The 27,973-nt window shown below is 42.4% G+C and overlaps 3 protein-coding genes across 4 annotated transcripts in view; 2 read left to right on the forward strand and 1 right to left on the reverse strand.

Moving 5' to 3' along the window:
* The window catches only part of LOC307241563 (membrane-associated guanylate kinase, WW and PDZ domain-containing protein 1-like), a gene marked incomplete at its 5' end in the record, with an annotated part of 85,779 nt that extends 83,754 nt beyond the window's left edge, over positions 1-2,025 (reverse strand). The window contains one exon of the mRNA XM_080015729.1: positions 1,683-2,025. Within this exon, the coding sequence (XP_079871855.1) occupies positions 1,683-2,025 (343 nt within the window). The remainder of the gene's footprint in view (positions 1-1,682) is intronic.
* Positions 2,026-15,821: 13,796 nt separating this feature from the next.
* Positions 15,822-19,627, forward strand: ren (renin). Its single transcript, XM_080014890.1, has 9 exons — positions 15,822-15,903; positions 16,334-16,481; positions 16,689-16,812; positions 17,222-17,340; positions 17,509-17,705; positions 18,094-18,216; positions 18,355-18,496; positions 18,606-18,704; positions 18,800-19,627. Exons 1-9 carry the CDS (start codon positions 15,830-15,832, stop codon positions 18,959-18,961), a joined length of 1,188 nt encoding a protein of 395 aa, XP_079871016.1. The 5' UTR covers positions 15,822-15,829; the 3' UTR covers positions 18,962-19,627.
* Positions 19,628-22,030: 2,403 nt separating this feature from the next.
* csf1b (colony stimulating factor 1b (macrophage)) lies at positions 22,031-27,370 on the forward strand. 2 transcript variants are annotated; one of them, XM_080015533.1, is made up of 8 exons: positions 22,031-22,241; positions 24,624-24,743; positions 24,878-24,940; positions 25,063-25,233; positions 25,665-25,869; positions 25,964-26,100; positions 26,490-26,537; positions 26,646-27,370. In XM_080015533.1, the coding sequence occupies exons 1-7, from the start codon at positions 22,200-22,202 to the stop codon at positions 26,535-26,537; spliced, it is 786 nt and encodes a 261-aa protein (XP_079871659.1). In that variant the 5' UTR covers positions 22,031-22,199; the 3' UTR covers positions 26,646-27,370. The 2 variants fall into 2 exon arrangements, with proteins under 2 accessions (XP_079871659.1, XP_079871658.1); XM_080015532.1 differs by having other exon boundaries at positions 26,490-26,533.
* Positions 27,371-27,973: the final 603 nt, after the last annotated feature.

Below are 27,973 nucleotides of genomic sequence, written 5' to 3' on the forward strand. Positions count from 1 at the left end.
TTGTTTTTCTTCTCATTCACCCAAGGATGAACTCCTAAGTGCATGTAGCTCAGGAGGTAGATCAGGCCATCTAGTGCTCAGAAGATTGCCGGTTTACTCCCTGGCTGGTAGTGTGCTGAAGTGTCCTTGCGCAAGACACACACAACTGCTCCCTAGGGCCGCTACGTGGGTGGCAGCCCACTGCTCTTACATACAGTATGTCAGATACTAGGATGGGTGAATGCAGAGAACAAATTTCCCCCAGAGGGATTAATACAACTAAAGATAAATGATGCAATACTTATTTGTCAAAACCATGCATAACTTACAGGTTTATTTACGAGTTCCAGGTGTCATATCCTTTGCTATGCAGTGTGAGAGGGAGCAGGGTGGGTTTGAAAGGCCAAGCATTTAGCGTGAAGCCACTAATGGACCTACAGTAGATCTCAAAGACAACAACTCCATACTACCGAAACCAATCCCCTGTTACATAACAGAGTTAATGATTTCCCAGGAATAAATTGTTGGCCCGGCCAAATAAGTGCGCAATATGTTAGTGTTAAATGTGTGTCCATGTCCTATGTGTCATATGTGTGCACATGAGAGTGTGAGCTTTATCATTTGCGCATGTGTTTAGTGCCTATCTGTGTAAACCAATGTGACATCCTGATGGTAGAATGCTGCTTTTGGTATCGAAACACATTTCTCTCAGTGCTTGGGAACCTGCAGCTGGAGTTATGCCTCTGTTCAACATTTATCCTGGAACCCAAAAAAGGTAACGTAACATCAGCTGGGACAGAGAAGAACAAAAACACAGAAAGATGCAATGCCAAATGATCTTGGACACTGACAAAAAGATGAAGTTACAATTAGTAGCTGCATATTGCTTCCTCCAGCTGCCTCTTAGACAGATGTGCAGCAGACCATAGGCAACGCAAGTCAGACTCATCTAACTTGCAATGGGTAATTCCAGAAATAACCACAGCTGGCCACAGCTGACTGATGCATCTCTCTTGGAAACAATCCGAGTGGATTGACAAACAACTGTGTGAGAAAAAACAACATGCTCCATTTTCCACCGCAAGGCATTTTTGGGAATCTGTCTCCAGTGAACATTTTAACAGTTTTTATTTTTGACCAATGCCTCTCACTAAATTTTGAAATGACCACAGGCTCCAGTTTTTTTGTTTGTTTTGTTTTTTTCATGCACCACCTGACTCTTGAATGTGTCCTGCCAATGTTGATATGGGGAGGTGTTTTTCATTTCGTGTTAATGTAAAGTGTCTTTGGGCATTGGGGAAAAGTGCTATACAAATAAAATGTATTATAATGTATTATAAATGTATTACTAGTAGTAGTTGTAGTGTTATTGTATCCATTCATGTGATGCATCATGCCCAACCCGGGCCCAGTGTTGCTTTTGATCTCTTGGCAACCATAGTCAAACAGAAGCTGGGTGATAGCCTCCCCATCTTCATGTGAGGCATTTTCCCATAGCGCTGGAATAATAGATGACTCTGTCTATGTCCCAATTAATGGACTGTGTACAGCTAAATGCCAGCTACAAAATCGTCCACTGGGTGTATGCTATTTATATGTCTTTCTTTCTGAACGTTGTACGCACGTGTCCTTTCCCTTTTACATTCGGAAAGGTGGTCGAACTTTTATCTCTCGTGTGGGTGGTGCGGGTCACCGCCGCTCACCTTGCCGCACAGTTTTCAACCTGACGGGGTCGTCGCAGCTGTCGATCAGGGCCAGGATGTCGTACAGCGGCAACCCCGACACGGACAGCCCCTCCACCTCCAGCAGCAGCTCTCCCTCCTGGGGGCAACCGGCCGGACCCGCCGCCGGAGTCGCCTCTCCCCCACCTCCTCCTCCTCCTCCTCCTCCTCTTCCTCCGGCGGCGGCGCGTCCCACGTACGGAAACTCCCCGTTCTCCGCTCCGCCGCGCAGCTCCACGCCGAGCTCGCCGCGCGCGTCCCGGGAAACGGCGCACTCCTTAACTTTGGAGACCCAGTGGTTCTTCCTCTGGAGGACTCTGGCCATGGCGGCCACTTAGAGGGGGCGTTTGCAACTCTTCTTCTTGACCGAGCCGTACTCCCCCAGCGGCGCTCCGGACACCTGGCGTCCCATCGCGGACGGGGCCGCCGTCTCCTCTTACCTCGTCGCCCGGCCACAGGCGCAACTCTCCCTTCGCCGACTTTCCGCGTCCTCGGCGTTTGGGGTAAAGCCTTTTACCTCGCGGTCACCGCCTCCGCTCGACTTTCCAACTGTCAAACTCTCGCCGCGCGTCCAGCGGGGGAGGGGGAGGGAGGGTGGGGGGGGGGGGGCTGCTGTCCCTTTAAGCAGGTAGCGCGACGGTTCATCCTATTCCGGGATGGGGCGCATGCGCACTGCGAGTTAGCTCCCAGCGCGGCGACCGGGTCCCAAAGACCTTCCGCCGCCGCCGCAGCCCCCCGCGGGGTAGCGGAGCAGCGCCGCGTTCCATCCCCTTTTTCAGGCTCCCTCTTTCTTCGTGGGTAGTGACACGCGTACCGCTTTTGAGCCGCGCCGTGCGTGTATGGACAAACCCGTTTTGCGGTGGTAGAGTAACTCAGGGCAAGGCAGAGGTAGAAGGTAGGAAATAGAAGGAAAATGAAATATACGGACGTATCTGTAAACAGAAGTTAACGGTTAGGGCTTGGAAGTGAGCGCCTGAACAGTTTACTAGCCCAATATGGGTAGGTGGTAGATACTATTTATCAGCAGTGTGTAGCAATAATATGCAATGATAGTAAAAAAACTGTCTATTATATGGTGAGATACAGGTAGCAGTATAGTACAGTAGTGAAAAAAATGGAATTACAGTAATAACAGCAGTCCCAATAATAACAACAAAAATAAAGATAATAGTACTAATTGTGGAAACAATAATAATAAAAATATAATAACAATAATAATAATAATAATAATTATTATTATTATTATTATTATTATTATTATTATTATAAGTACTAGTACTAGTAGTAGTAGAAGTATAAGAGAATGCCACTAAATCAAGAGTTTGAATTTTTCTGTTAAACTAGTTTTCATGACTTTTACCACTGACCAACACCAGAAAATCAAGCCCCCACCTCCTCTGTGCCAGCATAAAGTTCAGTCTCGGTACCGGATTAATATCAGGGAGTAACCTGGTTTGACACTGAAGTCAAGCCCTCTGACATCTCATGCCTGGATGTTTAGCCACAAACACCCTTCTCTGACAGTTCTTTTGGCCCACCCTCTGCAGAACATCAAGAAGGCTGTAAATGACTTCCATATTTGTCAAATAGGGAACTTAAACCTGCTGTTTCATGCGTGGCTACCTCTTCAAGTGATCATTGCTAATTACAAGTAGATCATTTTTAGTTTGAGTCAGACTTGTAATTTTATTTCCACACAGGCAAAACAGATTACTTTTAAATGTATGTTAAAGTGTTGCACCTATTATTTTAATTGGGGGGAAATGCTTTCGTTTCATAACATTCCATTATGTCATCAGGATCAGGTAAGAAGCACATGGTTTAAAATGGTGCATTGCACTCCTATTCAAACGCAGTACGGTAATTGTAACTCCAGTGCAGATTGTTAGTGCAGTGACCTGAATAGCGTTACATGAAAGGCAGCTTTCCATCCCATTTAATTTCAATGTTGAAGACTGGGAGCTTGCAAGGGAACAGAACTGCGGGGGCAAGAACACTTACTTTTATATTACATAGGCCTACTTGTCTTTCTTGCATTAGTCCCAGTGGGCCTCGAATATGCCCAGCATGCTCTAGTTTAATTATTCATGGTTTTTTTTATTATTATTATTGTTATAGTTAAGCTCTATTACGATATTCAATGTGTATATGCGTGTGCATGATCACAGCAAAGCCCACAGTCCTTTCATGCGTCCGTACGAATACCAGAGCATACATGAAGTTCAACACACTAGAGGGCATATAACTCAACAGTCAACACATACTCATCTTTCTGTTGCAAAGAGAAATTTACTCTACCCGTCACATGCCACATGACATTCTGTGTGGAACAAAGTTGGCTGCTAAATGCTGCTGGCCAATTCATGTCACACACATCTAGGGCAGTGATGCGCTCTGACTGGTAGGTTGAACGCTCCAACATTTCCTTCGCCCTGCAGTGTGACTTTCTGCAGGAATCCAGACTCAATTTAGACTTGCTTTATCTGGTGCGGCAGAGATCTGGTGTACTGTTCTGCTGTGGATCGCTTAAACATGTGCTGTCTATGCGGTCTGTGGCGAAGGAAAATTATAGGATTTCAGAGTGAATAGTAAGAGGCGTCACCCATTACTTACTGTTGCCTGTAAAATGCAGTAACTTTCCAATGGCTTAAGCAATGTCACGGAAGAGAATGTGAATTGTTGACCCAGCCACGCTTTTAAAAAAAAACTTTGAATAAGGACAACGGCATGACTAACATAAAGGTCGGCTGACGGGGAGGACTAGGGGGAAATAATGAGTACAAAGCCCTTTGGAATTGTGCAAGAGACCCTGTGTTTACTTTTATGATTGACAGTAATTGAGTGTCCACTGCTCTGGAATGCTGTGCATCCACAATCAATAGAGAGTAATTAAATATTAACTCGAAAGCCAAACATCTATCAATACGTGACCACGGCTACGAAATGCAATACAGCGTGAAAAACAGAATCAGCGTACCTACAGTATTGGAAGGTATCTCAATAAACGCTAACGTTCGTATTTAAACTCCTTGGCTTAAGAGGGGGATTCTACTGATTGATCTTATATTTGCATTTACTTCCTGACAATGTCTATCTCAATGGACATGTGGATTTGTTTTTGTAGATTGCTTTGTCTGTTTTGTCGAATAACTTCTGAGCCGCTGGTCGTAGATACAAAATTCTTGGGGCACTAACCTGGTCCCTGTGCTTTGCTGCCTGCAGCTATATTTATTAATTATTATTATTAGTAGTAGTAGTAGTAATAGTAGTAGTAGTAGTTTTAGTAGTAGTAGTATTAGTAGTAGAAGTAGTAGTAGTATTTTGTGTAAAACTTGGAGACACTGAAATTCAATAAAAACTACAGATAAATTAAAGTTCATGGTTAATTGTCAATACCAATATTCTGTAATGCTGTAATTAGAAAAGGACACCAGAAGGGGGGGGTATCTGTGTGTTGTTGTGAAATAACACGGAACAGAAGTCCTGTGTACCTGGGGGAAATCAGATGCCTCTGGGCTTTTGTTAATCTGCTAAATAATGCAGAAGTTACCAGCTGATTCCTATGTTCCAGATGCCTCCAAGAAGACACGGCTTAAACTCCCCAGCTTTTAACAGAAAGCCCAGGAAGGAGGAACAAGGCAATGTTTCAAATTTAATGAGAACATCCATAACTTTTCTCTTGCGCTAGTTATTAAAACTATTAGCACTGAAATGGGATCTGCAAAATACAAAGATCCATTTGTAGAAAATGTAATTGTAGTAGTGTCATTGTAAAGGGGGGGGAAAAGCAGCTTGAAAAAGCCATCCTGACTAAATATCTTCCTGATGAGAAAAAAAAAATTGGACTCAGAGAACAGGAGTGGGAAGTTGGAAAGACAGGCAGATGCTGGAGAGCGATAGTGGAAGAGACATAGAGGAAGACAGAAGTTTAGAGTTGGGACAGATTGACCGGAATTGTGAGTGTGATGACTTGCGTGCGGACGGTGACATGAAACGATAGCTTAAAATTAGGCCACTTGTGGGTGTGTAAGAGATAGGATATGAGTTTTTGGGGAAGGGGAAAGACAAATGATGAGTAAGCGACGGGACTTGTGGTACAGTGGTCCTCCAACCCCCCTCCACCCTTCCCACTCCTCCACCCCTTACATAAGACGCACGCCAGGCCGCAGGCATAAAACATGACGCCTGTCCCCATGCATCCAGCCTTCCCCTTCGCTGAGTCCTACCCATGCAGTACACACACACACACGCACATGCGCACACACACACACACACACACACACACCACAGACAACATTGAATTATTCAGGAACACAGAACACTGCAGCAGTTGAAGGAAAAAAAGAGAGAAACAGCTGTTGACCGTGGCTCGGCTTGGAGAGCCTAACTAAGACATGCATGGGAAGAGATCCAGTATATGCTAATATTATTACACAATATACATTATATTTGATGTGTTGCTTGTTATTTTTGGTGTCGTGCGTAAATCTCCTTTACCAATCAAAGGTTATTTTTCATAATGACTCTTATGTCACTAATAAATCAGCTGTTGCTTTTGATAGAGATTTAGATATAAAGTTTTAGGAAATATACGTTTTCCTTTTTGTTGTTGTTTTCGTTCACAGGTACAGTTTATGGAACTCAAACTAAACATAATTTATTTTAAATTTCTCGATAAGATAAGAGAAGATAAGATAAATGAAATGGGTACTGATTCCTGGTAATTCATTTGCCCTATTATTATCTGGAGAGTAAAAAAAACATACAATCCCCATTGTCTTTGAATATTTGGCCCTTGTTTAAACCGCTTCATGCGCGTGCGTCCGTTTCATTGAGATAAAACCCTTTACCAGATCTGTCGTGCCTTTCTTTGCTGCTCGAGCAAAATATGTTTTCACAGTTTCGATTTTCTTCAGTCTAAGAATAGAGAGGAATGGGCTCTTAAACACAAAGGACAATAAAACCCCCTCTGTCATGAAGATAACGGAGGAAAGTCATATTGTCTCCCCTTCAGGGACCAGTCAGTCCATAGAGAGGATGTTTGGTGGATGAGCGGATGTGGAAGCTTGTTGTCCAGGAAGTGACAGAGCCGGTGCCATTACGGCCTTTTTTTTTTTTTTTTTTTTTCATGGGGACATCCTTTGCACACGGGGCTTTCATGCGAATATCTTCATGCGAGTCCGTAAGGATTTAATGGTTTTCTCAGACATGGTTTTTGGTGTGTATTTAAGACAGCAGTTATAGATCATGAGGGTTACATTTGAATTTTTTTACATTCAACCCTTTGCTTTCCAGCATCCTACAGTGTAAATACTACAGTATTTTAGCTGCCATGCCGAAGTTAGCCTGCAGGGGGCACTGAAAACGTCTAGTAATTTGATATGGGTCAACCGGGTCAAGATAAAATGAGATGAATTAAAATGAGATGAGAGAAGATTAGAAAAAATGAGATGAGATTAAATAGGATGAGATAAAATAATATAATATAAGATGAGATGAGATATGATAAGTTAAGATAAGATAATATAATATAGGATGAGATTAAATAAGATAAGATAAGATAGGATCAAATAAGATCAAATAAGATAAGTTAAGATAAGATCAAATATGATAAATTAAGATAAGATAAGATAATATAAGATGAGATAAAATAAGATAAAATAAATGAAGATGAGATAAGATAAGATAAGACAAGATAATATAATATAAGATGAGATGTGATCAAATAAGATCAAATAAGATAAGTTAAGATAAGATAATATAATATAAAATGAGATTTTATAAGATAAGATAAGATAAATTGAGATGAGATAAGACAATGCTTTATCAATCGCACGTGTGTGTGTGTGTATGTCTGTGTGTCTGTGTGTCTGCGTGTGTGTCTGAATTAAATTAAGTGTATGTTGTATGATGTGTCACAGAATCCCATATGGGATGGGTCAAGAATTGGAATGACATGATAATAAAAACATTCATATAATTCACCGTAAGATCTTGTTTCGTGTGCTGATGTTTCTGAAATAAACATGTGTTTTTGGAATGAGGACTCACGCTAATGTGTTATAGATGGGTTTTTATATAAGCAATTAAAGTCATCCCCTCTGCTGGCAGGCAGCAGACTTCATTTCCAAATTAGTAACAGTATGAAAGCTGAGAGGGATGCAATAGCTGACTTTGTGGAGGCTTGTGGAAGAGCCGAGCTCCTCCATTTTTATGTCAATTGGCCGCTGTTGATACACACACATGCACACTCACACGCACCCCCCCCCCCAACACACACACACACACACGCACGCACGCACGCACGCACGCACGCACACACACACACGCACACACACACACACACACACACGTGCACGCACAAGCCTACAAGTATACACTGGATATTTTAACTGAATATTTTTAATAGATACATCTAAACTGCAATAACATATTTTTTATGGCCCTGACAATGTGCATCACAAATGCAAAACACACTGATAAACTGACTCAAACACACCAAAACAATCAGATTAACAATTCCAGGCTTTTGGAAATGAAATTGCATTTTACAATGACCACCGACGTTGTATTACTCATTACGTTTGGTAGCAGAAGCACAATGTACTGTGTGGTTACAGATGAACCATTTGGGGGAATGTGACATTGCATCACGTTGACATTGCATAGTATAGAAGTACAATATCCTGTCATTCGTCATATTATATTATTATTATTGCCCACTCCGCATCCACTGCAGCCTGGTCATCCTGAAAGGGGGATTCCTCCTTCTGTGGTCCCTTCTCAAGGTTTCTTCCCCTTTCCCCCAAAGGGTTTTCTGGAAGTTTTTCCTTGCCCAGATAAGGATTCAGGGGAGGATGTTGATTTCTATGTAAAATGTGCTTGAGACTGTATTGTGATTAAGGGCTTTATAAATAAACTTGACTTGACTTGACTTGACTTAAGCCTGGCCAAGGGTCTTAAAAGGCCTTGAACACACAACATTTCTGTGCAACTGCAGGCCTGCTGTTATGAAATATTCATGGAGTCAGGGGATGGACTGGGGACACTTTTCTTGTTGTAAACACTAAGGATGAAAAAGACAAGTTGCCATGGTTTCCTGCATGTTTACCAGATGTTGACCCTCTCTTTTATGCAGCACCTGCTCCGTTTTCCCGACGGACCCCTCCCCGGGGATCACTGGCGCGTGAGGCCTTCACAGGACCAGCTGACATAATGTGTTCCTTCCAATCCCTCCAACATGCCTCCGCTAGTGTTAATGAAGGGAAGTCCTCAAATAAATAAAAGCGCCGTGGGTGTGACGTCCTTGCAACGGCATATCAGGGGGAGAAAACTATTTGATCACCACTATAATGGCAGGTTTGGCAACTGTGCTGCAGGTCAGGTGGGATTGTCGATGAACAAGAGTTATGTTTTGTCGTGTCAATGCTGCTGTGAATCGTATGTGTTGCCAAGCGGTCTGTTGGCAGCTGGTTGGAATACACCCCTGTATCCTGTTTCTCTTACGTCTGGAAAAAATAATTTTGCGAAAAAAGAAAGGTCAGGTTTGAAGATTTATAAAGTAGGTATGCAAACACACACACACACACACGCACACGGCACACACACACACACACACGCGCGCGCACCCGCGCGCGCGCACGCACAGGCACTCTTAGGCACACACAGTCCCTCTCTATACCCTCGTCCCCCAGGCGAAGGCTTCAGTTGGCTTACCATCAAAGATATAGTTGAGGCCTTCAGAATGTACTAAACAATGGTATGTTTGTAATCCAAGGCTTTACTCGGCTGGATTAAAACACATGCTGTTTTTCTCTCAACAAAGTACAACAACAGAATCTATCTAAACAATTAAGTTGTTTGTTTCATACATTGTCTCCTCCTAAAATTATATCAGTTGAATAGAGAGAAACACGATGTTATTGCAAACACACATCATTTAGAGTTACTTCTAGGGACATTTGCTGTTTATATGTACTAATATGTACTGGTTATATACAAGTAAACTTTTAGAATTAAGTGATCTAACATGCAGTACCCCTGCGTCGCCTCTAGATGGTGTCAGCCTCTTCACCTTTCACTTGGAGTCCACCTTCCAAAATAGCAATGAAGCATAAAATTAGTGAAACCAAACCATGTGTTAGTTCCTCACTCCCACTAGGATTTTTTATTATATTTTTTTTTGGTTTCTTTTCCATGAAAGAAAATTTAAGTAATCACAAGTTTACTATCTGATTTATCAGACCAACCGTCTTATTTTGCCCCGTACGGTGTTTAGGAATTGGACCGTTTACTTAAGTGATTATCTCCCCTCGTATGCTCATTTCCTTCAGACAACTGCCGTTCCGCCTCCCATCTCCCTTATCATGATGGATCAGCGGCAACCTACACCCCAGCCCCTCAGCTCGCTCCGATCCGCCTCTGATGAGTATCTGTCATCAGGAACTAATTTGAGGTTGAGGCTGTTACACTTCTTCCCACAACTTTTTCATTGGATTTTCCAATTCTGCTTTTTTAGTTCTGCTCTTAGGTTTAACAGCTCACGGGCTTCGCTTTGTCAGACCACACATCTCGCTTTTTCTGCTATCTTTCTTTTAACTGCTAAAATGTGGCTTTGGTGTAAAATCCTGCATCTAAAAATTAGGCCCTCAATCATTTGAAGCTACGTAAACAGGCCGACGGCGGGGTGTTCTGGATTTCCCAGGGCCACGACTGGAGCCCATGCTGACTGTAGAGGTGGGAGGCCAGGCAGGAGTTATGTAACGGCCTCTCCGGGCACTGTGGGAAGGAGACTTTCTGGCCTCGACACTGCCATGAGTGTCAGGCATTTCTTAACGCTGTCCCCTAAGTGGCTTGGCTAATCATATTGGCGAAAATACATCCAGACATGAGAATCGGTCGGCTGGTAATTGAAGGCGTCTTGATTATTTATAGCCCATGTGGAAGAAAGAACTGTAATTTTCCGTCTTTGTACCTGATCACCCATAAAAAAAACCTTGTTTTCCTGGAAAACACGAGAGCCCCTTTCCCTCTTGCGCCGAAAGCTGTAAATCTACTGACAATGTTCTGTGTTTGTGTCATTTTGGAACGGGAGTCGTACAAGCACTTAAAGTGTGTGTGTGTGTGTGTGTGTGTGTGTGTGTGTGTGTGTGTGTGTGTGTGTGTGTGTGGTGGTGGTGGTGGTGGGCACAAATAGCGGGTTTTTTGAAAATATTCATTCCATGCAAATCGGGACCGGTGCTCGGCTGCAAAGATGAGAAACTGAAACCCGTCTTTATGTTCTTGAATTTGATTATTTTTCTTCTTAAAAATGTCACTCAGACCGCGGACGTGTCTTTTACGGTTAGGGGTGCGACCGTGGGGGGACATCGGGCTCAAGCGCTTGGGGAGGGAGGGAGCGAGGGAGGGAGCGAGCGGAGAGGGAGAACAGGTGGAGAACGTTCCTTCTACGGAGGCAGAGAGTGTAGGACAGGTTGAAAATAATCACACTGATTTAATAACTTTGGATTGGGGGTTATTGTGTCCGGGAGACGGGGAGCGAAGCGCAGGTCTAAAAACAGATTCTGTCGCCTAGTCTCGCGTGATATGAGACACCTCTCGTGCGAGCGTGACGTCATGTATCCGTAACAGTCATCTAAGTGGGAACAGACTCCATACGGAAGGAGGCCAATTTGGGAATGACTACCTACTGCCTTTTCCGGATATTTTTTATCGAGCAATGTTACAGATTCCATGTGGGAATAGAGCTTAGGTAACAAACATTCAAAACAAAAAAAAACAAGCGGACTCACTACCCCTCATTAAATCATCAAGAACACATGTTATGAGATGATGATGGCTTTTTCAAACGTTGTTTTCCACTCTACCAGATAAATCCTCACAATTGGGGTTTTTTTTAAGGGAATTTCAACTGTTGGCTGGATCCTAGACTGAGCCTTTAGTGAACAATTTGCCGTATCTGACCCCTGGTGTTTTTTCAATCCCCCTGGAAAGGAATATTCATGTTTTTCAAATTTCCGTTCCGTTCCAATTTTACTCGTATAAAATATTCTTGTTGATAATAGAATTCATCCAACCGTAAAGTCAACGTCACGTAATGCGATAGTTATATCTGACCATGCCCCAGTTACTATTAAAATACATATTAAAGGATCTGATGATAACTCTCCCGAATACTCACGATGTGTGCGCATGTTTTGGGAGACCCCACACGCCTGTATCAGAGGTGAAATAATTTCTCACAGTGGTTGTGGGAGGAAAATTAAGAGGGGAAAGGCATACTGGATTAATAAAAACGCATTGAACAGCTGGACACAATTTATGCCACCTCTTGTTGTCCAGATCTCTCTCCTCACAGGCCCAGTTTGAGGTTTTAGCTACGGATCATACAACGGAAATGCTACTGAAATCCAGATATACTTATAAAATCCAGATATACCTATTATCATTTTATCGTTTTATCATACACTAAAAATATATTAGTCTAATTATATATATATATATATATATATATATATATATACACACACACACAGTATATGTACAGTGTATATATATATATATATATATATATATATATATATATATATATTAATCAGTATATTATTATCATCGTCTCCCCAAATCCTCAAAATTCAAACATCTTCAGGCTTAACAATTGATCCTTAGAAAATGAATGATGCGTTTAAAGGACGTTACACATCACTGTGTACTCCTGGAAACAGAGCGGATTCTTCACATGTGGACGGTTTCGCTAATTCACTTCATATCCCCGGCGTTCACCCTGACTTTGTCGATGATTTAGAAAGAAACAACACCGTTGTACGACTCACCACAACGGCTAAATCCATGCAACGTGGTGAATGTCCAGGACCAGATGGCTCTCCTGCTGAGCATCGTAAGAACCTTTTTACATGAATTAGCGCCCCCCCCCCCCAAAAAAAAAGTTAATAACCTGGCTGAAATGACTCTTATTATTCTTATTCTAATACTTATTATTCTTCTCTTTTGAGCCACAGTTGGTACAGATAATACTCTCCACAGGTCCACCAGACCGGGTTGCCCTTTGACCCCCCCGCTTGGCTGTTGAGCCCCTCGCCATCTCGCTTCGCACGAGCCCCCCCTCGCATTGCTGGGAAAACCAGGAATGGCACAAAACAGAGGGTCTCTCTTTGTGCGGACGACATCCTTCAGTACCTTTCAAACCTGTCCATCTGTATCTGTCCCGGCTGCCCTTGCCACGCTGAAATCATTCAGTTTTGTATCGGGACCAACTTTAATGGAGGTGAAAGTGAACTATTTCCTCTCGACTCAACCGCACATAAATACCCTTTTCATAATTTCCCACATAAAAAACCTCGGCATATTTTGGAATTGTTTTTGAGAGATTCCAAAAAAAATCTCTTTGAGGCCAATTTCACGCCTTGTTTAGCATGTTTGCAACACGGCTTTGAACGCTGGTCGCCGCTCCCTCCAAATTTAGCTGCGAGGATCATCTCTGTAAAAATGAACACTCTCCCAAAGTTCTCCTATCTATTTCGGTTCCTATTTTTCTCCCTCTAGCTTTTTTTTTTTTTTCTTTCTTTTTTGATAGCCTTATTTCGGAGTTTATTTGGAACAAAAGAAAACCAGAAAATATATAAGGAATTTTTACAGACAAAAGCCTCTTGGAGGAATGGCCTTGCCAAACTTTAGGTTTTATGACTGGGCTACTAACAGCATTGGCTTGAATCTGATACTTTCCGTCACTTTGTTTAACAAACTTTTTCTACCTCTGCTCCACTAGTTGCAAATGCAAAATCATGCTTTTCCTCCCTATATATCGGATGGAGCATTTTCCGTATGGTCCAAATTTGGAATTAAACAATTCAAGGATTTTGATGTTGGTGATATATTTGCTCTTATAATTGTTTTCTCTTCCTAAACATCTTTTTTTTTTTTTTTTAGATACAATACCTGCAAATTCGTTGTTTTGTTCACAATAAATATACCCAGTTCCCTAACCTGCCTGACGACACGTCTCTAGATGCATTTCTCACCGAGGCCCCTGTGATGGAAGGTATGATTTCATGTATTTACAGTCAAATCCAAACCTTATCTTCAACCTCTCTGAATTCGGTGAAGGGGGTCTTATGGGGGATGATTTGGGGGAGGGGAGGGGAGGGGATCTCTGAGGAACTTTGGGGGGATATTCTTAAACGTTTGCATTACCTCATCGGCGTGCGCCGGACATGGGTTGATTCGATGTAAAGTTGTTCACCGCACTCATTGGACCAAAGTTAGGCTTTCCAAATTGTATGAGAATATTTGACCCCGCATGTGAAAGCGCGCCAAACATCGGCAAACCATGTCCATATGTTTTGGTCATGTCCATCTCTGAGTAACTACTGGACTGAGGTTTTCAATACCCTGACGGAGGTAACTGGGATGCCTATCGAGCCTCACGCCTTCCTGCTCCGTTCGGCATCCCTCGGTTGCCTTTGCTGAGGCTCTGAGCGGATGTGATAGCTTTTGGAACATTATTGGCTGGACGTCTAATACTAATGACACGGAAATCACCAACACTTTCTTCTCACACTCTGTGGATAAAATACATTTTTAATAACTCACGGCGTGGAAAAAAAATCGGATATAAATTGAAAGGCTCTTCCAGGAAATGTGAAAAAATGTGGAGACCTCTTTGCCCGTGCAGGGAAAAATACCTTCCCAGTGATCTATGAATAAGGTCCCATTTGATCTTATTTACTTATGAATTTATCTGTTTTTATTCTGACCTGAAGGGTGAGGATATTATGTTTACTGTAATATGTGGAATATGACCAAGCTGACTGTTTTTCGTTGTATTTTCCTTGTTTGTTTTTGTTACTGCACTACTAGAACATGACACCGTCACTCAGAAGCGCTTTAACATTCCTGTCAATTTGTGTATAAAAAAAAAATCAACAAACAAAGTTGATGAAAAAAAAAGAGAACACGCCTTGTTTCCACCCAGATGCCGTCAGGCAAAGCCTATGAGACCTCGCTGCAGGAAGTCCTCAGCAGTCCTATGAGCTGTGGCTGACCGCGCTATCAGTTCTCTGTCAGCTCGGCCCCCGTGGGAAGATCTAAGGGGGCTGACTTCTGCCCTCCACCATGGCTGTCTGACGTGGACCGCCATATCTCCTTGGCTCCAGTGGGTGGTCAGCGCGGCACCCACATACGACCCGACTCTGACAGGAGAGATACTGTGGGAATCCACTCCACTTTTCCGCGAGGCATAGAAAATTTGGAATCAACATACTGATATTTGCAATGTCTTGGTAAGCATGTAATTTTGGTCAGGAGCTATGAAAACACAAGCGTCCAACCGTCCATAATAAACTCGAGGGTCGCCTCATCTCTGCTGAGTGCTGTATAACTAAGTGAACTGAACATGCAGGTATGTATTGTCTTTTTCCCGTGGATCGGGGGATGTAGGTTATTTGAGAAGCTGCGATTGACTGCAGTTAAGGAGGGGCAGCTCCGCCAGAGTGTAAACAGATAGGTGTGACGCCTATCTAACCCACAGAGACATCTGTAGTTAAGCAGGCAACGCAGAAGGGGGGGGGGGCTGTTCACAACTGCAACAAATATTGCGATCAGCATTTTAAAGTAACATTGATGATAGATTGTATTATTATGTGTAGTGGATCAACTAACAAATTTTTTTGGAATCTACGATGCAGGGTTAGCCCCTGACAGCCCCCAGCATGACAAACGCACCCCTCCTGAGAACTCTGCATCCCTGCTTTTTATCTGCCATTTCTTTCTTGGGGGGGGGGGGGGGGGTCAAAGTTCAAACCTTTTACTGGGACCTATTTATCAGATGAGGGGCTGTGGGACCCAGACAGGGCGGGCGGGGGGGAGTCAGAGTTTGTTTTCACTGGTCACTTGGAGGAAAGGTCCCAGGCAGAGTCAGTGGTCAGAGGGTCAGAGCGAAGGGAACAAGAGATGATATAAAAAACGAGTGGAGGCCGAGGGCTATAAAAGAGGGCGCAAGCTCCGTTGCACTTCAGCCATAAAAATCTCCGGAGTGATAAAGTAACGCGGAGGCCAGCTGATCTGCTTCCACCGTTGGCCCGTGCTTTCTACCTGTCTTCAAAGAAGTCTCCATGGCACCGGCAATGACTTACTGGCTCTGCGCGGTTGCGCTATCGCTGAGCGCCACAAGCCACGCTCTGCGACGGTAAGCATTTATTTCCCCTCGCATATCCTTCCCCATGCAAATTCTGAATCTTAAATACTCACTGCACTTACACACAAGAAAACGGAGAAATGTTGCGCAAATGAATCCCAATCAGCGTGAATCAAATGAATCTGAAGCGAGGGTTAATAAATTCGATGCAGTATGTTGTTTATTGATTTGCAATGGAACTCATCCTTGTACAAAACTAATGGGCTTAAAATGGTTTGTTCCACTCATGTTTTGGGCATTGGCATATGCAGCAACAGTCCAACTATCAAGTATATATCGAGTATTATTCATATTTGTATGATAATTATGAATAATCAAGACAACGTTGCGCCCTCCAATAAAAACAACACATGGACTCTAAATATCTTGAATCATCTGACTCTGAACACATTATTTCCCTTTTCTTTTGCTCTACTTATAGAGTCACCCTAAAAAAGATGCCATCCATTCGAGAAAACATGAGGGAGATGGGCATCTCTTTCGCTCAGGTGTTCCCTCAACTGGCTCAGAAGACCTCAGATGACCCCATGAATGGCACCGTGCCGACGCCCTTAACCAACTACCTGGACGTGAGACCCCGACACTCATAGGCTGCACTTTTCCCCAAATTTACATTTTTGTCCAAAAACAGATTTGTGTCACATTCAAAACGTTTTTTCCTGACACGCGTCCAAAAAGAAACAAGTTTATATAAATAGTCCGAAAGAATAAGTTAACGTCATTGGCATGGCAGCGTGCGCTTTAACTTTATTTGGTATTTTGTTTCTCTTTCTCAGACTCAGTACTTTGGGGAAATCAGCATCGGCTCTCCTGCCCAGATGTTTAACGTTGTGTTCGACACAGGCTCGGCCAACCTGTGGGTGCCCTCCCAAAGCTGCTCACCTTTCTCCACCGCCTGTTGTAAGTTTGCAGTTACTGGCCCACGCACACACACACACACACACACACACACACACACACACACACACACACACACACACACACACACACATAGAAACACAATTTTTCTTGCTCTTTCTCTCTCTCTCTCTCTCTCTCTCACACACACACGCACACACACATAGAAACACTATTTGATTTGCTTTTTCGCTCACTCTCTGTCTCTCTCTTCTCCCTCTCTCTCTCTCTCTCTCTCTCTCTCTCTCTCTCTCTCTCTCACACACACACACACACACGCACACAAAGTATATACACAAACTCACTTTTGCCAAAGGAAAATAAAATGGGAGGGATTTGATGTTGAAAAAAAACCTAGCTCATTATGCCTTTCCAGATACACTTTATGACTCAATAAATTTTGAACTCTTAGTTACTCACAACAGGTATGACGGCTCCAAATCTCGGACTCATGTTGAGAATGGAACGGGATTTTCCATTCAGTACGCCTCTGGTAATGTGAGGGGATTCCTAAGTGAAGACGTTGTTGTGGTGAGTATGGAAGCAAGGCATAAATGACACGGTGAATCTCAGGAACTTGAGTTGATAATGCACCATATCATGTTTATCACATTGTACATGCTCAACTTACGGTCAGGCGCGACAGGCTCCAGAGGCAGGACCGGGAACATTTAACCATCAGCATATTGCTTCTCGCAGATTGGCGGCATCCCTGTCGTTCAAGTGTTTGCTGAAGCCACTGCCCTGTCCGCCATGCCCTTCATCTTCGCCAAGTTTGATGGCGTGCTGGGAATGGGTTACCCCAATGTGGCCATCGATGGAATCACCCCAGTGTTCGACCGCATCATGTCTCAGCATGTGCTCAAGGAGGAGGTGTTCTCTCTCTACTACAGCAGGTGGGTGAGATAGATAGACAGATAGATAGATATAGATACATACACAGACAGGCAGACAGACAGACAGACAGACAGACAGACAGACAGACAGACAGACAGACAGACAGACAGACAGACAGACAGATAGATAGATAGATAGATAGATAGATAGATAGATAGATAGATAGATAGATAGATAGATAGATAGATAGATAGATAGATAGATAGATAGGCTATCAATTACACTAGGGCAGAGGTTCCGCGAACATGGGGTCCGCGAACCCCCAGCGGTCCTTCAAGTGGGGGTCCTAATCCTCCTCCAATCCTTCCCTGGCCTCATGCATATCAAATTGAAGATCCTTGATGTGGAAAATGCTGAGATTGTTTGCATGTGGGTCGACGTTTACAGGGACCCGAAACACTCACCAGGTGGAGAGCTGGTTTTAGGAGGGACCGACCCAAACTACTATACTGGAAGCTTCAACTACATGGACACTAAAGAGACAGGGAAGTGGGAAGTTACAATGAAAGGGTGAGAATCATAGTGTGTTTTATAAGAATCAGAGTGGTTTCTGTTCTGTGTGTGTGTATGTGCAGTATGTGTTTGTGCAACGCTTGCATTTATTTGCAGCGTCCATCTTACTTTTAGCACCGTTCCTCATTCCTCCAGTGTTTCTGTGGGGGAGGTGATGATGTTCTGTCAAGAGGGCTGCACTGCTGTAATCGACACAGGCTCCTCTTACATCACAGGCCCCGCCTCCTCCGTATCTGAACTGATGAAAACAATCGGAGCCCAGCTGGATGAGAGCGGAGTAAGTATTAGTCATGTCAAATGTTTTCATGACAGTTCTTGTATTACACACCCCGCCCAGCGAAACGCTGGATCGCAGCGTCATCCAATCTGGCTCTTATTTTTTCAAGTACAAAGTGAACTGTGACACAGTGAAGACGCTGCCCACGGTGTCCTTTCACCTGGGGGGTCAGGAGTACGTGCTCAGCCAGGAGGACTACATCCTGTGGGTAAGCGGAACGGAAAGCTGGAGCCCAAATGCCAGTGTATGTGCACTTGTACGCCCGGCTGTGGGGAATGACCTGAGCCGCCCCCGTGTCTCCAGCAGGCCCAGGTTGAAGGGGATGTCTGCACCGTCACCTTCAGAGGCTTGGATGTGCCGCCCCCTGCAGGGCCCATCTGGATTCTGGGAGCCAACTTCATTGCCAGATACTACACGGAGTTCGATCGCAGAAACAACAGGATAGGGTTCGCCCCAGCAGTCTGATGAGAAAGATCTGCCAAACATCCACATCTCACCTGGATTGGACTCTGGCCCCGCTAGACGTTCACCCCCTTATAATTTCTTTACGCGCGAATGCTTTCAGTGTGCACTTGTTTTGTTAACAATCTATGCCGAAACGATGCAAAAGTCTATTTTTCTAAATAAGAGCAGCCGTCCTAAAGCGGACAGGAAGGGGGACGGGGGTGAACAGACACGATCATCCTCTGGTTTGTTTCTGAATTCTCCACGCCTCTGATCCGAGGAGAAGGGAAGAGGATGAGGACCGCATGAAAAATAAATATTGCTTGGTGAAAAAAAAAAAAAGACATTAGTCTTAGAATGCTTACCTTTTTTTACCGAATTCTTTGATTAATCTCTTTTAAAGTCAGAATGCTGACGTCTGACTTCACTCCCCGTCATTTTCACGTTTGTCTCTGAACTAAAATATGTTTTTGATGTGGTCCTAATCCCCTTCCGTAAAAAGAGACGTTTGCACCAGTTGGACTTTTTGTAGGATATAGACTGTTGTTGTTTTTCACCAGTTTGATCAGTAAGCAGCCGTAAATGCACCGGTCGTCTCAAAGTTTTGTATCAGCGACCTTCACCTTGTATTGTACTGACGTGACAAGAATAAACTTGTTCAATGGGATTTCGAGATAACCTCGGGGCTTTTCGGGTGAACACAGAGTCTTGCCTTTGTGAGTGTAAAACGCTGGACTATATATAAACTGCTTGCCCTTTACCAAACAGGGATGATGTTTTAATTCTCTGTTGTTTTTAACAATCACAATCTATTATTTTTTAACTCAAAATAGAAAGTAATATTCTAATAAACACTCATTTTACGCGGCTAACGGACAGTCCTCTGTGTATTTATGCATGCGTTGAAGATTGCCGCATAGATACCCAGCGTGAAATGTATCTTGGTTCCCTGAAAACAAATTGTTCACTTCGCTCCACACAGTGAAAACGATGCACGAATGCGTTTCGTTTTTTTTGTTTGGTTTCGTCTGTCACTCTCCATTTTTCGGAGAAGGATTCTATAGAGCTAAAACCCTTCCTGCTAAAAACTATTGTTTAAAAAAATACTGTTACTGCAGTTTCGTGATTGCTTAAGGGACGGAACAGGATCACGAAAACAATAAAATAGCTCAAATTTATCTGATGCTCCTGTCAGAAGGATTTGACTGTCCCTATCTAGATTTCCTGACTTGGTCCGTCCATGCCGCTGAGAGCGTCTTAATGTCCTAAGGATGTTCGCCCCCCCCCCCCCTTTCTGGAAGTTTTTCCTTCCCTGGATGGGGTTCAGACCAGGGGATGCCATTGATTTCTATGTGCAATGTGGGTTTTGCGAAGCCCTTTGGGACGGTATTGTGATTAAGGGCTGTATAAATACTTGACTTGACTTGACTCTTCCGTACTGTCACATCCACGAATTGTCTGGTTTAGATTGTTTTTGATGACAGTTTGCCACGCGGTGAAGGTGGTAATTGATTGATTGCCATTTTTATCTTCGGCATTTTTCTTTTAAGTTTTAGATGAAAACATTCCTCTGTGTATGAGTCAAAAAAAAGGAAAAAAAACCCCACAAACATATTTTCTAGTATAACATCCGAGACAGATCCTTTAAAACCCAACCCCCCCCCAAAAAAAAAAAATCTTGTGCTTGAAGATATGCTTGTGCTTTTAATCTATGCTCTTTCTTGGATCCTTTGAACAGTACCAGGGCCAAACTGAGCGAAATACCACTGAGGCCCAATGATTGCTGAACAAGGCCTACCTAAATCAAAGAGGTTGTTGAATTTGCCCGCTAGTGATTTTAATATCATAATATAAGGCAATCAACCAAAGACAAACTCTAACTAATCTAATCTAACTTTCAACTATCGGTGACATGACTTCCCAGCGGGAAAGTAAAAAACAATGTTGAAAAGGGGGACTTCTCAATTTGCTTTGGACCTCTTAGGAACATCAATTAATATAATTGGAACATAGTGAAGGAACATTGGATTTTAATAACAGGGATTAAAGACAAGCGAGTGTATCATATATATACTAATATCTATAAAAGATATCTCAAAATAGATAACAGGTGGTCATTCAATATCAGGCAATTAGGACATATTTTGCAAGAGGGACTAACAGCGAATTTCCAGAAATCTGTTTTGGGTCAAGATGGAAATAATTTGACAGCACTGCTCATGTCCCCGTCTTTAAAATGGTATGTTGAGTTCTTCCTGTGCTTATTCATCACAGACAAATTGTGTCGTTGGGAAGTTCACTGACCTTCCATGAGAAGAATTCTCTTGATATAAATAAACCTCAAACCATTTATGGGTGGATGTGTATCAGTGTGTGTGTGTGTGTGTGTGTGTGTGTGTGTGTGTGTGTGTGTGTGTGTGTGTGTGTGTGTGTGTGTGTGTGTGTGTGTGTGTGTGTGCACCTGCGATGCTGCAAAATAATGAGTTATGTCTGTGCATGGATAGAAGCTTCTATACAAATGTATGTGTGTGTGTGTGTGGGTGTGCATGTGTGTTCTGTTTCCGTGGCTAGACTGTGCCCAGGTGTTTTAAATAACACACGAAGGCAAGTTAAAGTTCCTTGTAAGCCAAAGTGAATTCACTGTTCAAAGTATTTATAGAAATGGGTTGAAAAAGGTTGATAAGAGGGAGTGCAAGGTTGCAGCCACCGATACCTCAAGTTTAAAGGACCAGTTGCAGGTATTTCAGGCTCGAAGAACCTTCCGAGAATGTATTAATGGACATTCTCTCCAATCCAAAAGCTGTTGTGAGACAGTGGATTATTGAATACTGTGTCGATCGTGGCGAGATCCGAGCATCCACCGCTATCTCCGGCAACTACAAGATGCATTTTTTTCAAGAATTATTCAAATAAAAATAAAAAACGCTTTCCACATACTAAGCACAAAGCAACAGAAGTTACACATCTTCAGGGTGTGCTGTAGAATGCTGCATTTTGTGGAGCACATGAGTGTGTGGTGGGAGGTCTTTAGAGAGAGACGCTCCATCAGCCAAGAGGGCCACTCTGTGCGAACTGACTCCATGCGGGAGGAGCACATTGGCCAAAGCTGAGAGGAGCAGCGCCACATGTAGAATTGTCAGTTTTTCTGAGCAGCGTTTCCCTTTTCCCAGGAGTGGAACTAAACAAAGGAAAACCATCTCCCTTCTTCAATGTGTGTGACAGAGGAGTCTGCTCTTTTCCATTGTCAAACGTATACCAGATGACCATCCTTGTGTCAACCCTGATCCAGAGCAAAACTAAGGTAGGAGAAAATGTCTTTCACGAGCTCAAGAATGCAGTACTTTGTGCTTTCAAACAATGGTGAAAGAAAATACCGAAGTCGTGTAGAAGGGCAGAAGTTGGTGTAGCAGTGTGTTGATGTTTGTATGATGTGCTGATGTGTTCGATAATACTGTCGCTGACCTACATACAGGCAGCATACCATGGAGATAACAAATCATGTGATATGATGTGACTTTTGCATCATGTGCCTCTTTTGCATTTAGAGCATCGCAGCGCAGTTCTATTAGATTACATCTAATGAAAAGTTTAACGCACTCCACGCCTGATCTTCACCGACAGAGTAGATCAGAGGCAGAGGCTGTAGTTCAAAGTGTTTCCATTATTGCAGACTGCAATTTGTTTTCCCAGTAAGGAAGCTGGTCGCGCTTTAACTCAAGGTTAGAATTGCCCACAACCCTAAAATTGTTATGGTGCATATAACCAGGCAGTCATGCTGTCAAGCATTGTGAAAAGCTGCAGTAAAGTGGTTGGTTTCTTCATAGTAAAGCCTTCAGTGAGGTTAAGCAGTTATAAATGATGGGAACCTTTTCATAAGGATCGGGTTGAAAACTGTGAACCTATTCTTTCAGGGATCCGGGATAAGTTCAAAAGCAGTGCAGCCTTAACCGATATGGGACAACACCAATGCACAAATAAATATTATATTATATTATGTTATGTTATGTCATAATTCAATGTTCAAAATGAAATCTGCAAGGAATGCTACGAAGTCAAAGTTTATTGAAAATACCAAATTTGGCAAAAATAACCTCTGATGGGTGTGGCCTGTGACATTTAAGCTTCGAACTGTTAGAGTTTGAGATTGGATAATCTCTATCAAACTTCCTGGACTCACCAGACACCCGATTTGGAGCATTAATCCCTGGTTTCATGCAAATCCATCATGTAGCATGGACACGGTCAATTCTAGGTTGGTTCTGCTCTGTTTTTCATTCCACATTTTATTTAACCTTTATTTAAGTGATCTAAGATATTTATTATTCATCGAAGTCTTCAAAATGTAATGTGTATATATGATTAAAAAAATATTACATTTAAATATATGGAAGGATTCCAAGTATCAATTTGATAATGCATGCCAATGGGTGATTTTTCTTGAAGAATATATTATAAAATGTAATAATCTTAGATCACCAATCTTTCTATTTATTATAAACATTAATGTATTATCAAAAATATCACTAAATAAAGTAGTGTATATATAGTGAGCATCAATAACAATAATACAATAATAATAATTAACAATTTCATTAATTATTTGAATATAACAATGACACAAATGGACTAGCTTATTAGCTACTTGATATCAATGTGATATATAATCATATTCAAAAAAAATTGCTCTTTATGTCAACAGCATTTACCTGACATAAAGAAAAAAAAACCTAAAACGTCATTACATTACATCTCCATTTATGGAAAGTATATTTCTGGTTTGGAGATTGAAGTCGGAATTCGATGTTGATGTTGATCAGTGTCGTACAATGAACAGAAGCACAATAAAAATAGAACATGACAAATATTTCCCTCTTGTGTCATTTCAATGAAGCGCCTTGTGTGTTTCAATACATCACAGAAGACCGCAAGGCCACAGATCAGCGACCATGTACGGTTCCAATTCAGGGCATTTCACACATCCGTCCATATTTGAGAAATTTGAGCAAAAAGCTGCATTACATTCTGGGATGGCGGGATGTGGACTGTCAAGTCAGGAATTGGGTGTTCATCATCGCATATAAATTCCTACGCACAGTGTGTGTCATGGGCATTAGCCTTTCCTCGGTGGCTGCTGAATGAACAAAGATGTTTTGTCAAGAATTTCAATCATTCACATTCCATGTGGGCTATGCGGCTGAATCTGGAGTCCATTTGCCTGGATGAGTTGCCAGAAGTTGTTTGCTAGAAGTCATCAGTCAGCTGCCCGAACCACTCCACACCTAAATGTTTCTGATCTCCCAGGCCATGTTCATAAGGCAGTGGGGGGGGGCTGGGGCTGGGGCTGGGTTCACGGACAGCTAGGCATGTCTATGAAAAAACATAAAATCACCTTCTATAGCAGCCAGGTTTCCCCCGAAACCCTATTGTTACACCATCTACGCCCTGGAAGGGAGGCAGATTCACATAAATTCTTCAGTATTTCGAAGGGGGGAAAACAAAGACGCAACCTTTGAGAAGGGTGACGCAATTGGCTTCTCCAGGATACTATGAAAACAACAGCCGACAAGGATGGACTGATAGACATGCAGGTCAAGTTGTCTCTTTCCTATTCTCCTTAGGACGGCAAGTCGTCTATGCCTGTGCATTAGTTCCAAAAGAAAGGTCACTGTTACAACCGTCTCAGTTGCAGGTGAAGTGTCTGTGTGTGCTTGTGTTCCTGAGCTTCCCTCTGACCATGGCTGAGGTCCCTGGTCCGTGCAGGCACTCCATCACGAGGGAACACCTGATGACAGTCAGGTACCTGGTATGTACTCTAATCTCCTTACGTGGGACACTCTCATTTTCTGTTATAGACCATAACAAAGTCAGCCAAGGAAGAGAATGAGAGCAAATGTGAGGCACGTTCTCAGGGTTGAAATCTCCCTGTTGTTTACACAGATGGATAACCAGTTAAAGAGCGGGTGTTCAATAACCTACACATTTATAGAGCAGAGGGGATTGGTAAGGTAACTTTTATTTCACGTGCTCTTCCTTTTGCTTCATGACGTGACACCAAATATCACACTCGCCCTTTTGTGGATGTTGATCTTTATTTTCCCCCCTCTTCTCCTGATCTCTGGCAGAGCAAATGTTGCTTTGTGAAAGCTGCGTTACCCTGGATCCTGGAACTCCTCTCCAGCAACTTTAAATACGGCAGGGGCTCGGTCAATGACGGCTATGTTCAGTCTCTGAAAGCTCTCATACTCAACATTTATTCACAGAGATGTGTTCCTGAGATCAATGAGGAGGTTGAGGTTAGTATCTGCTAGTTAATTAATGACAACAATAATAATGATGTTGATGATGATGATGATAATAACAATAATAACCTGACTTTCTATGGCATCTTTCATACATAACATGCAACTCAAAGTGCTTGACATTTATAGAAGGCCATCAAATAGTAAAAAAAATAAAACATAAAAAATAAAAAAAACACCAAAAAGGCATTTACTAAAAATAGGTTTACTAAATATAATACAATTACATTTCAAACCAATTTGGAGATTTGGGTTATCAAATTAGACCTCGAAGGATCACGGTAATTCCTCAGCAAATAATTTTCAATCACAACTACTCCTCATAATTGTTTAGGACCCTTTTCAGTGGAAGTATGCAGGAGTGATGAGACTATTTCCAATGCATTTTAAGGAACAATTAAATATTATTCCACACTCTGCCTCAGGATAAACCGGAACATTTTGAGACGTCCTTCAAAGGCTCGCCCTCCGAGGCTCTGCGGAGAGCCCTGGAAGTGCTGTCCGTGTACTGGGACTTGATGACCACCAGTGACACCCCAGTAGACTGGCACTGCCAGAGGGAATACACAGCGCCCTTCGCCGTCAGCACAGAACTCTCCACAAACCCACCCACAGACCGCTTCACTACAGGTGGGGAAGGTTGGCCCTCATTCACTTTGAAAAGCCAGCGCCACGATTATGTCCACAGCTGCTGTTTTTCATGCATCACCTATCGTTTCCACAGCCAGAGCTGAAAAGAAGTCGCTGAAAGCCTCCCAGAGGAGTCCTGAAAGAAACTTGTATAAGTTTGGCTTTATAATCACGTCCATCTGCGGAGGAATGCTGTTTATGTTTACTCTTTACTGTCTCATCACACAAAAGGTACCGTAACGCAAGGGACAGGGCGGGATCATTCTTTGGTTCATCACATGCTGTGGTTGAATTACAATGTGTTTTTTGCATCATTCTTAGCTTTAGCCAGGTGATGGTCTTCATGGTAGTTGCCGAAGAAATGACTTCCTAAACGGCGCCTATACAGCATTGTTATTTGCGCCATATAGTATAATTGGACCCGACTACATTCATAGTTTACAATATTTTCTTTTGCCAGCGGCGGTGACATTGAGTTTTGAGAAGCAAAGTAAAATGTTTGAATTGGCATTGCAGACCCGAGCTCAGGTCTTAGGCCAAAAAGATATTGTATGAAATTATAAATATCAGTCTGGTGCTGTTCACTAGAATTCTTCTGAATGCATTCCTTTGTTATGTAGATTAAGCGGAGAAATACTGGGCATCGTGGAGGAGACAGCATGACGTGAGTATGTGACGCAAATAAATTATCCAGAATAAGTCGCAAATATTTGTACTCATTTTGTGCTCATGTGTGTATCTACTGTGTGAATTTTCCTTTTTTTTTTTCTCCTTAGGAAATGAAAGCATGGGACTTCAGCAGTACATGGAGCATTTGTGAAGCTGGACATGGGATCACTTATGAACTATACCAGAGTTGTCATATTTTATCTATAATATATCATGCCTACCTGTTTAATCGAAAGCTTGGCTTCACTGTGAGAGCAAGACTATCAACGTTATTCGGATAATCTGCTTTGTATATTAGGTTGATGTTGTACCCGTTGCTTGGATTGTTTATTTACTTGAAAAAAAAGATTTATTTGTGCAGTTATGCCTATTTTGAGTGGCGTTTCCCCATCGTGCCATAACCATGTTGATGCTATAGCTATTGCCTGTAAGCGTTTATACACATTATTTATTTTTTTCATTCTACACCATTCAATCAAATTTCGACAATAAAACTAACTTTTTGTGATATTTAACTCTGCCAGTATTTTTCGTAACATGTCAATAAATGCAACAAAATCCCTTCAAAACATCCAGTCTTGTTAACTGCCTTGTAAAATATTTGAGTATGTTTTATAGAATGTTTTTTTTCCCCTGATCGCGTTTATGCGTCTTGCACTCGAATATCCTCAGAAATGCTTCAGAAGTGCAATAAAAAAAAATAGTAGACAAGTTGTATCCAATTCAATTGGGACAGAATGTCTGGCAGCTTTTTTTAATTTATTTATTTATTTATTTATTTTTACAACCCTCTTACACGTTGCTTAATTTGTAAATCAGGGGGTGGCGGAACACAGAGAGGCTGCTGATCCGGCGGATCATGTGGGAGAAAAACACCACGGAACATATGCACGGAACAGAATGCCTGCCGCACAGACAACACCGAGGTGCAGCTGTGCTGAAACTAAACAAGAATGGCATAGTAAACAACACTCTGTGCAGAGCACCTAAATATTGTTGCATCTTCTGACATGACAATGGAGCCTATACACTATATACCCACAACGATGGGAATTAAGATTGTAATAATTACATTATTAGCCCTACTCATTTCACCATTTCACAGCACAAAAGGCCACTTGCTGAGCTGTGGGGCTTACTGTACAATAGCTATATGTTGCATTCCCTCATTCATTGGCCTGATGCATTAAACATAGTCATCGTCAATCAGCAACACTACACAGCAGAGAATAGTAATAAAAAAACACGTGCTTACTGTAGCATATATCGAATGGAGGTAGAAGTGACTCATAACCAGTGAATGACACTTGAGACCAGGTAAGTTTAACTTGGTACCATATATTGTAAAATAGAAAATAACCACTATAAAATGGATATAAAAATAATAAAAGGCAATGTCAAAATAAAACCCTTACAAAAATAAAGAACTCTTTTC

Source organism: Zeus faber (genome assembly GCF_960531495.2).
Source record: "Zeus faber genome assembly, chromosome: 15".
NCBI classification, from domain to species: domain Eukaryota; kingdom Metazoa; phylum Chordata; class Actinopteri; order Zeiformes; family Zeidae; genus Zeus; species Zeus faber.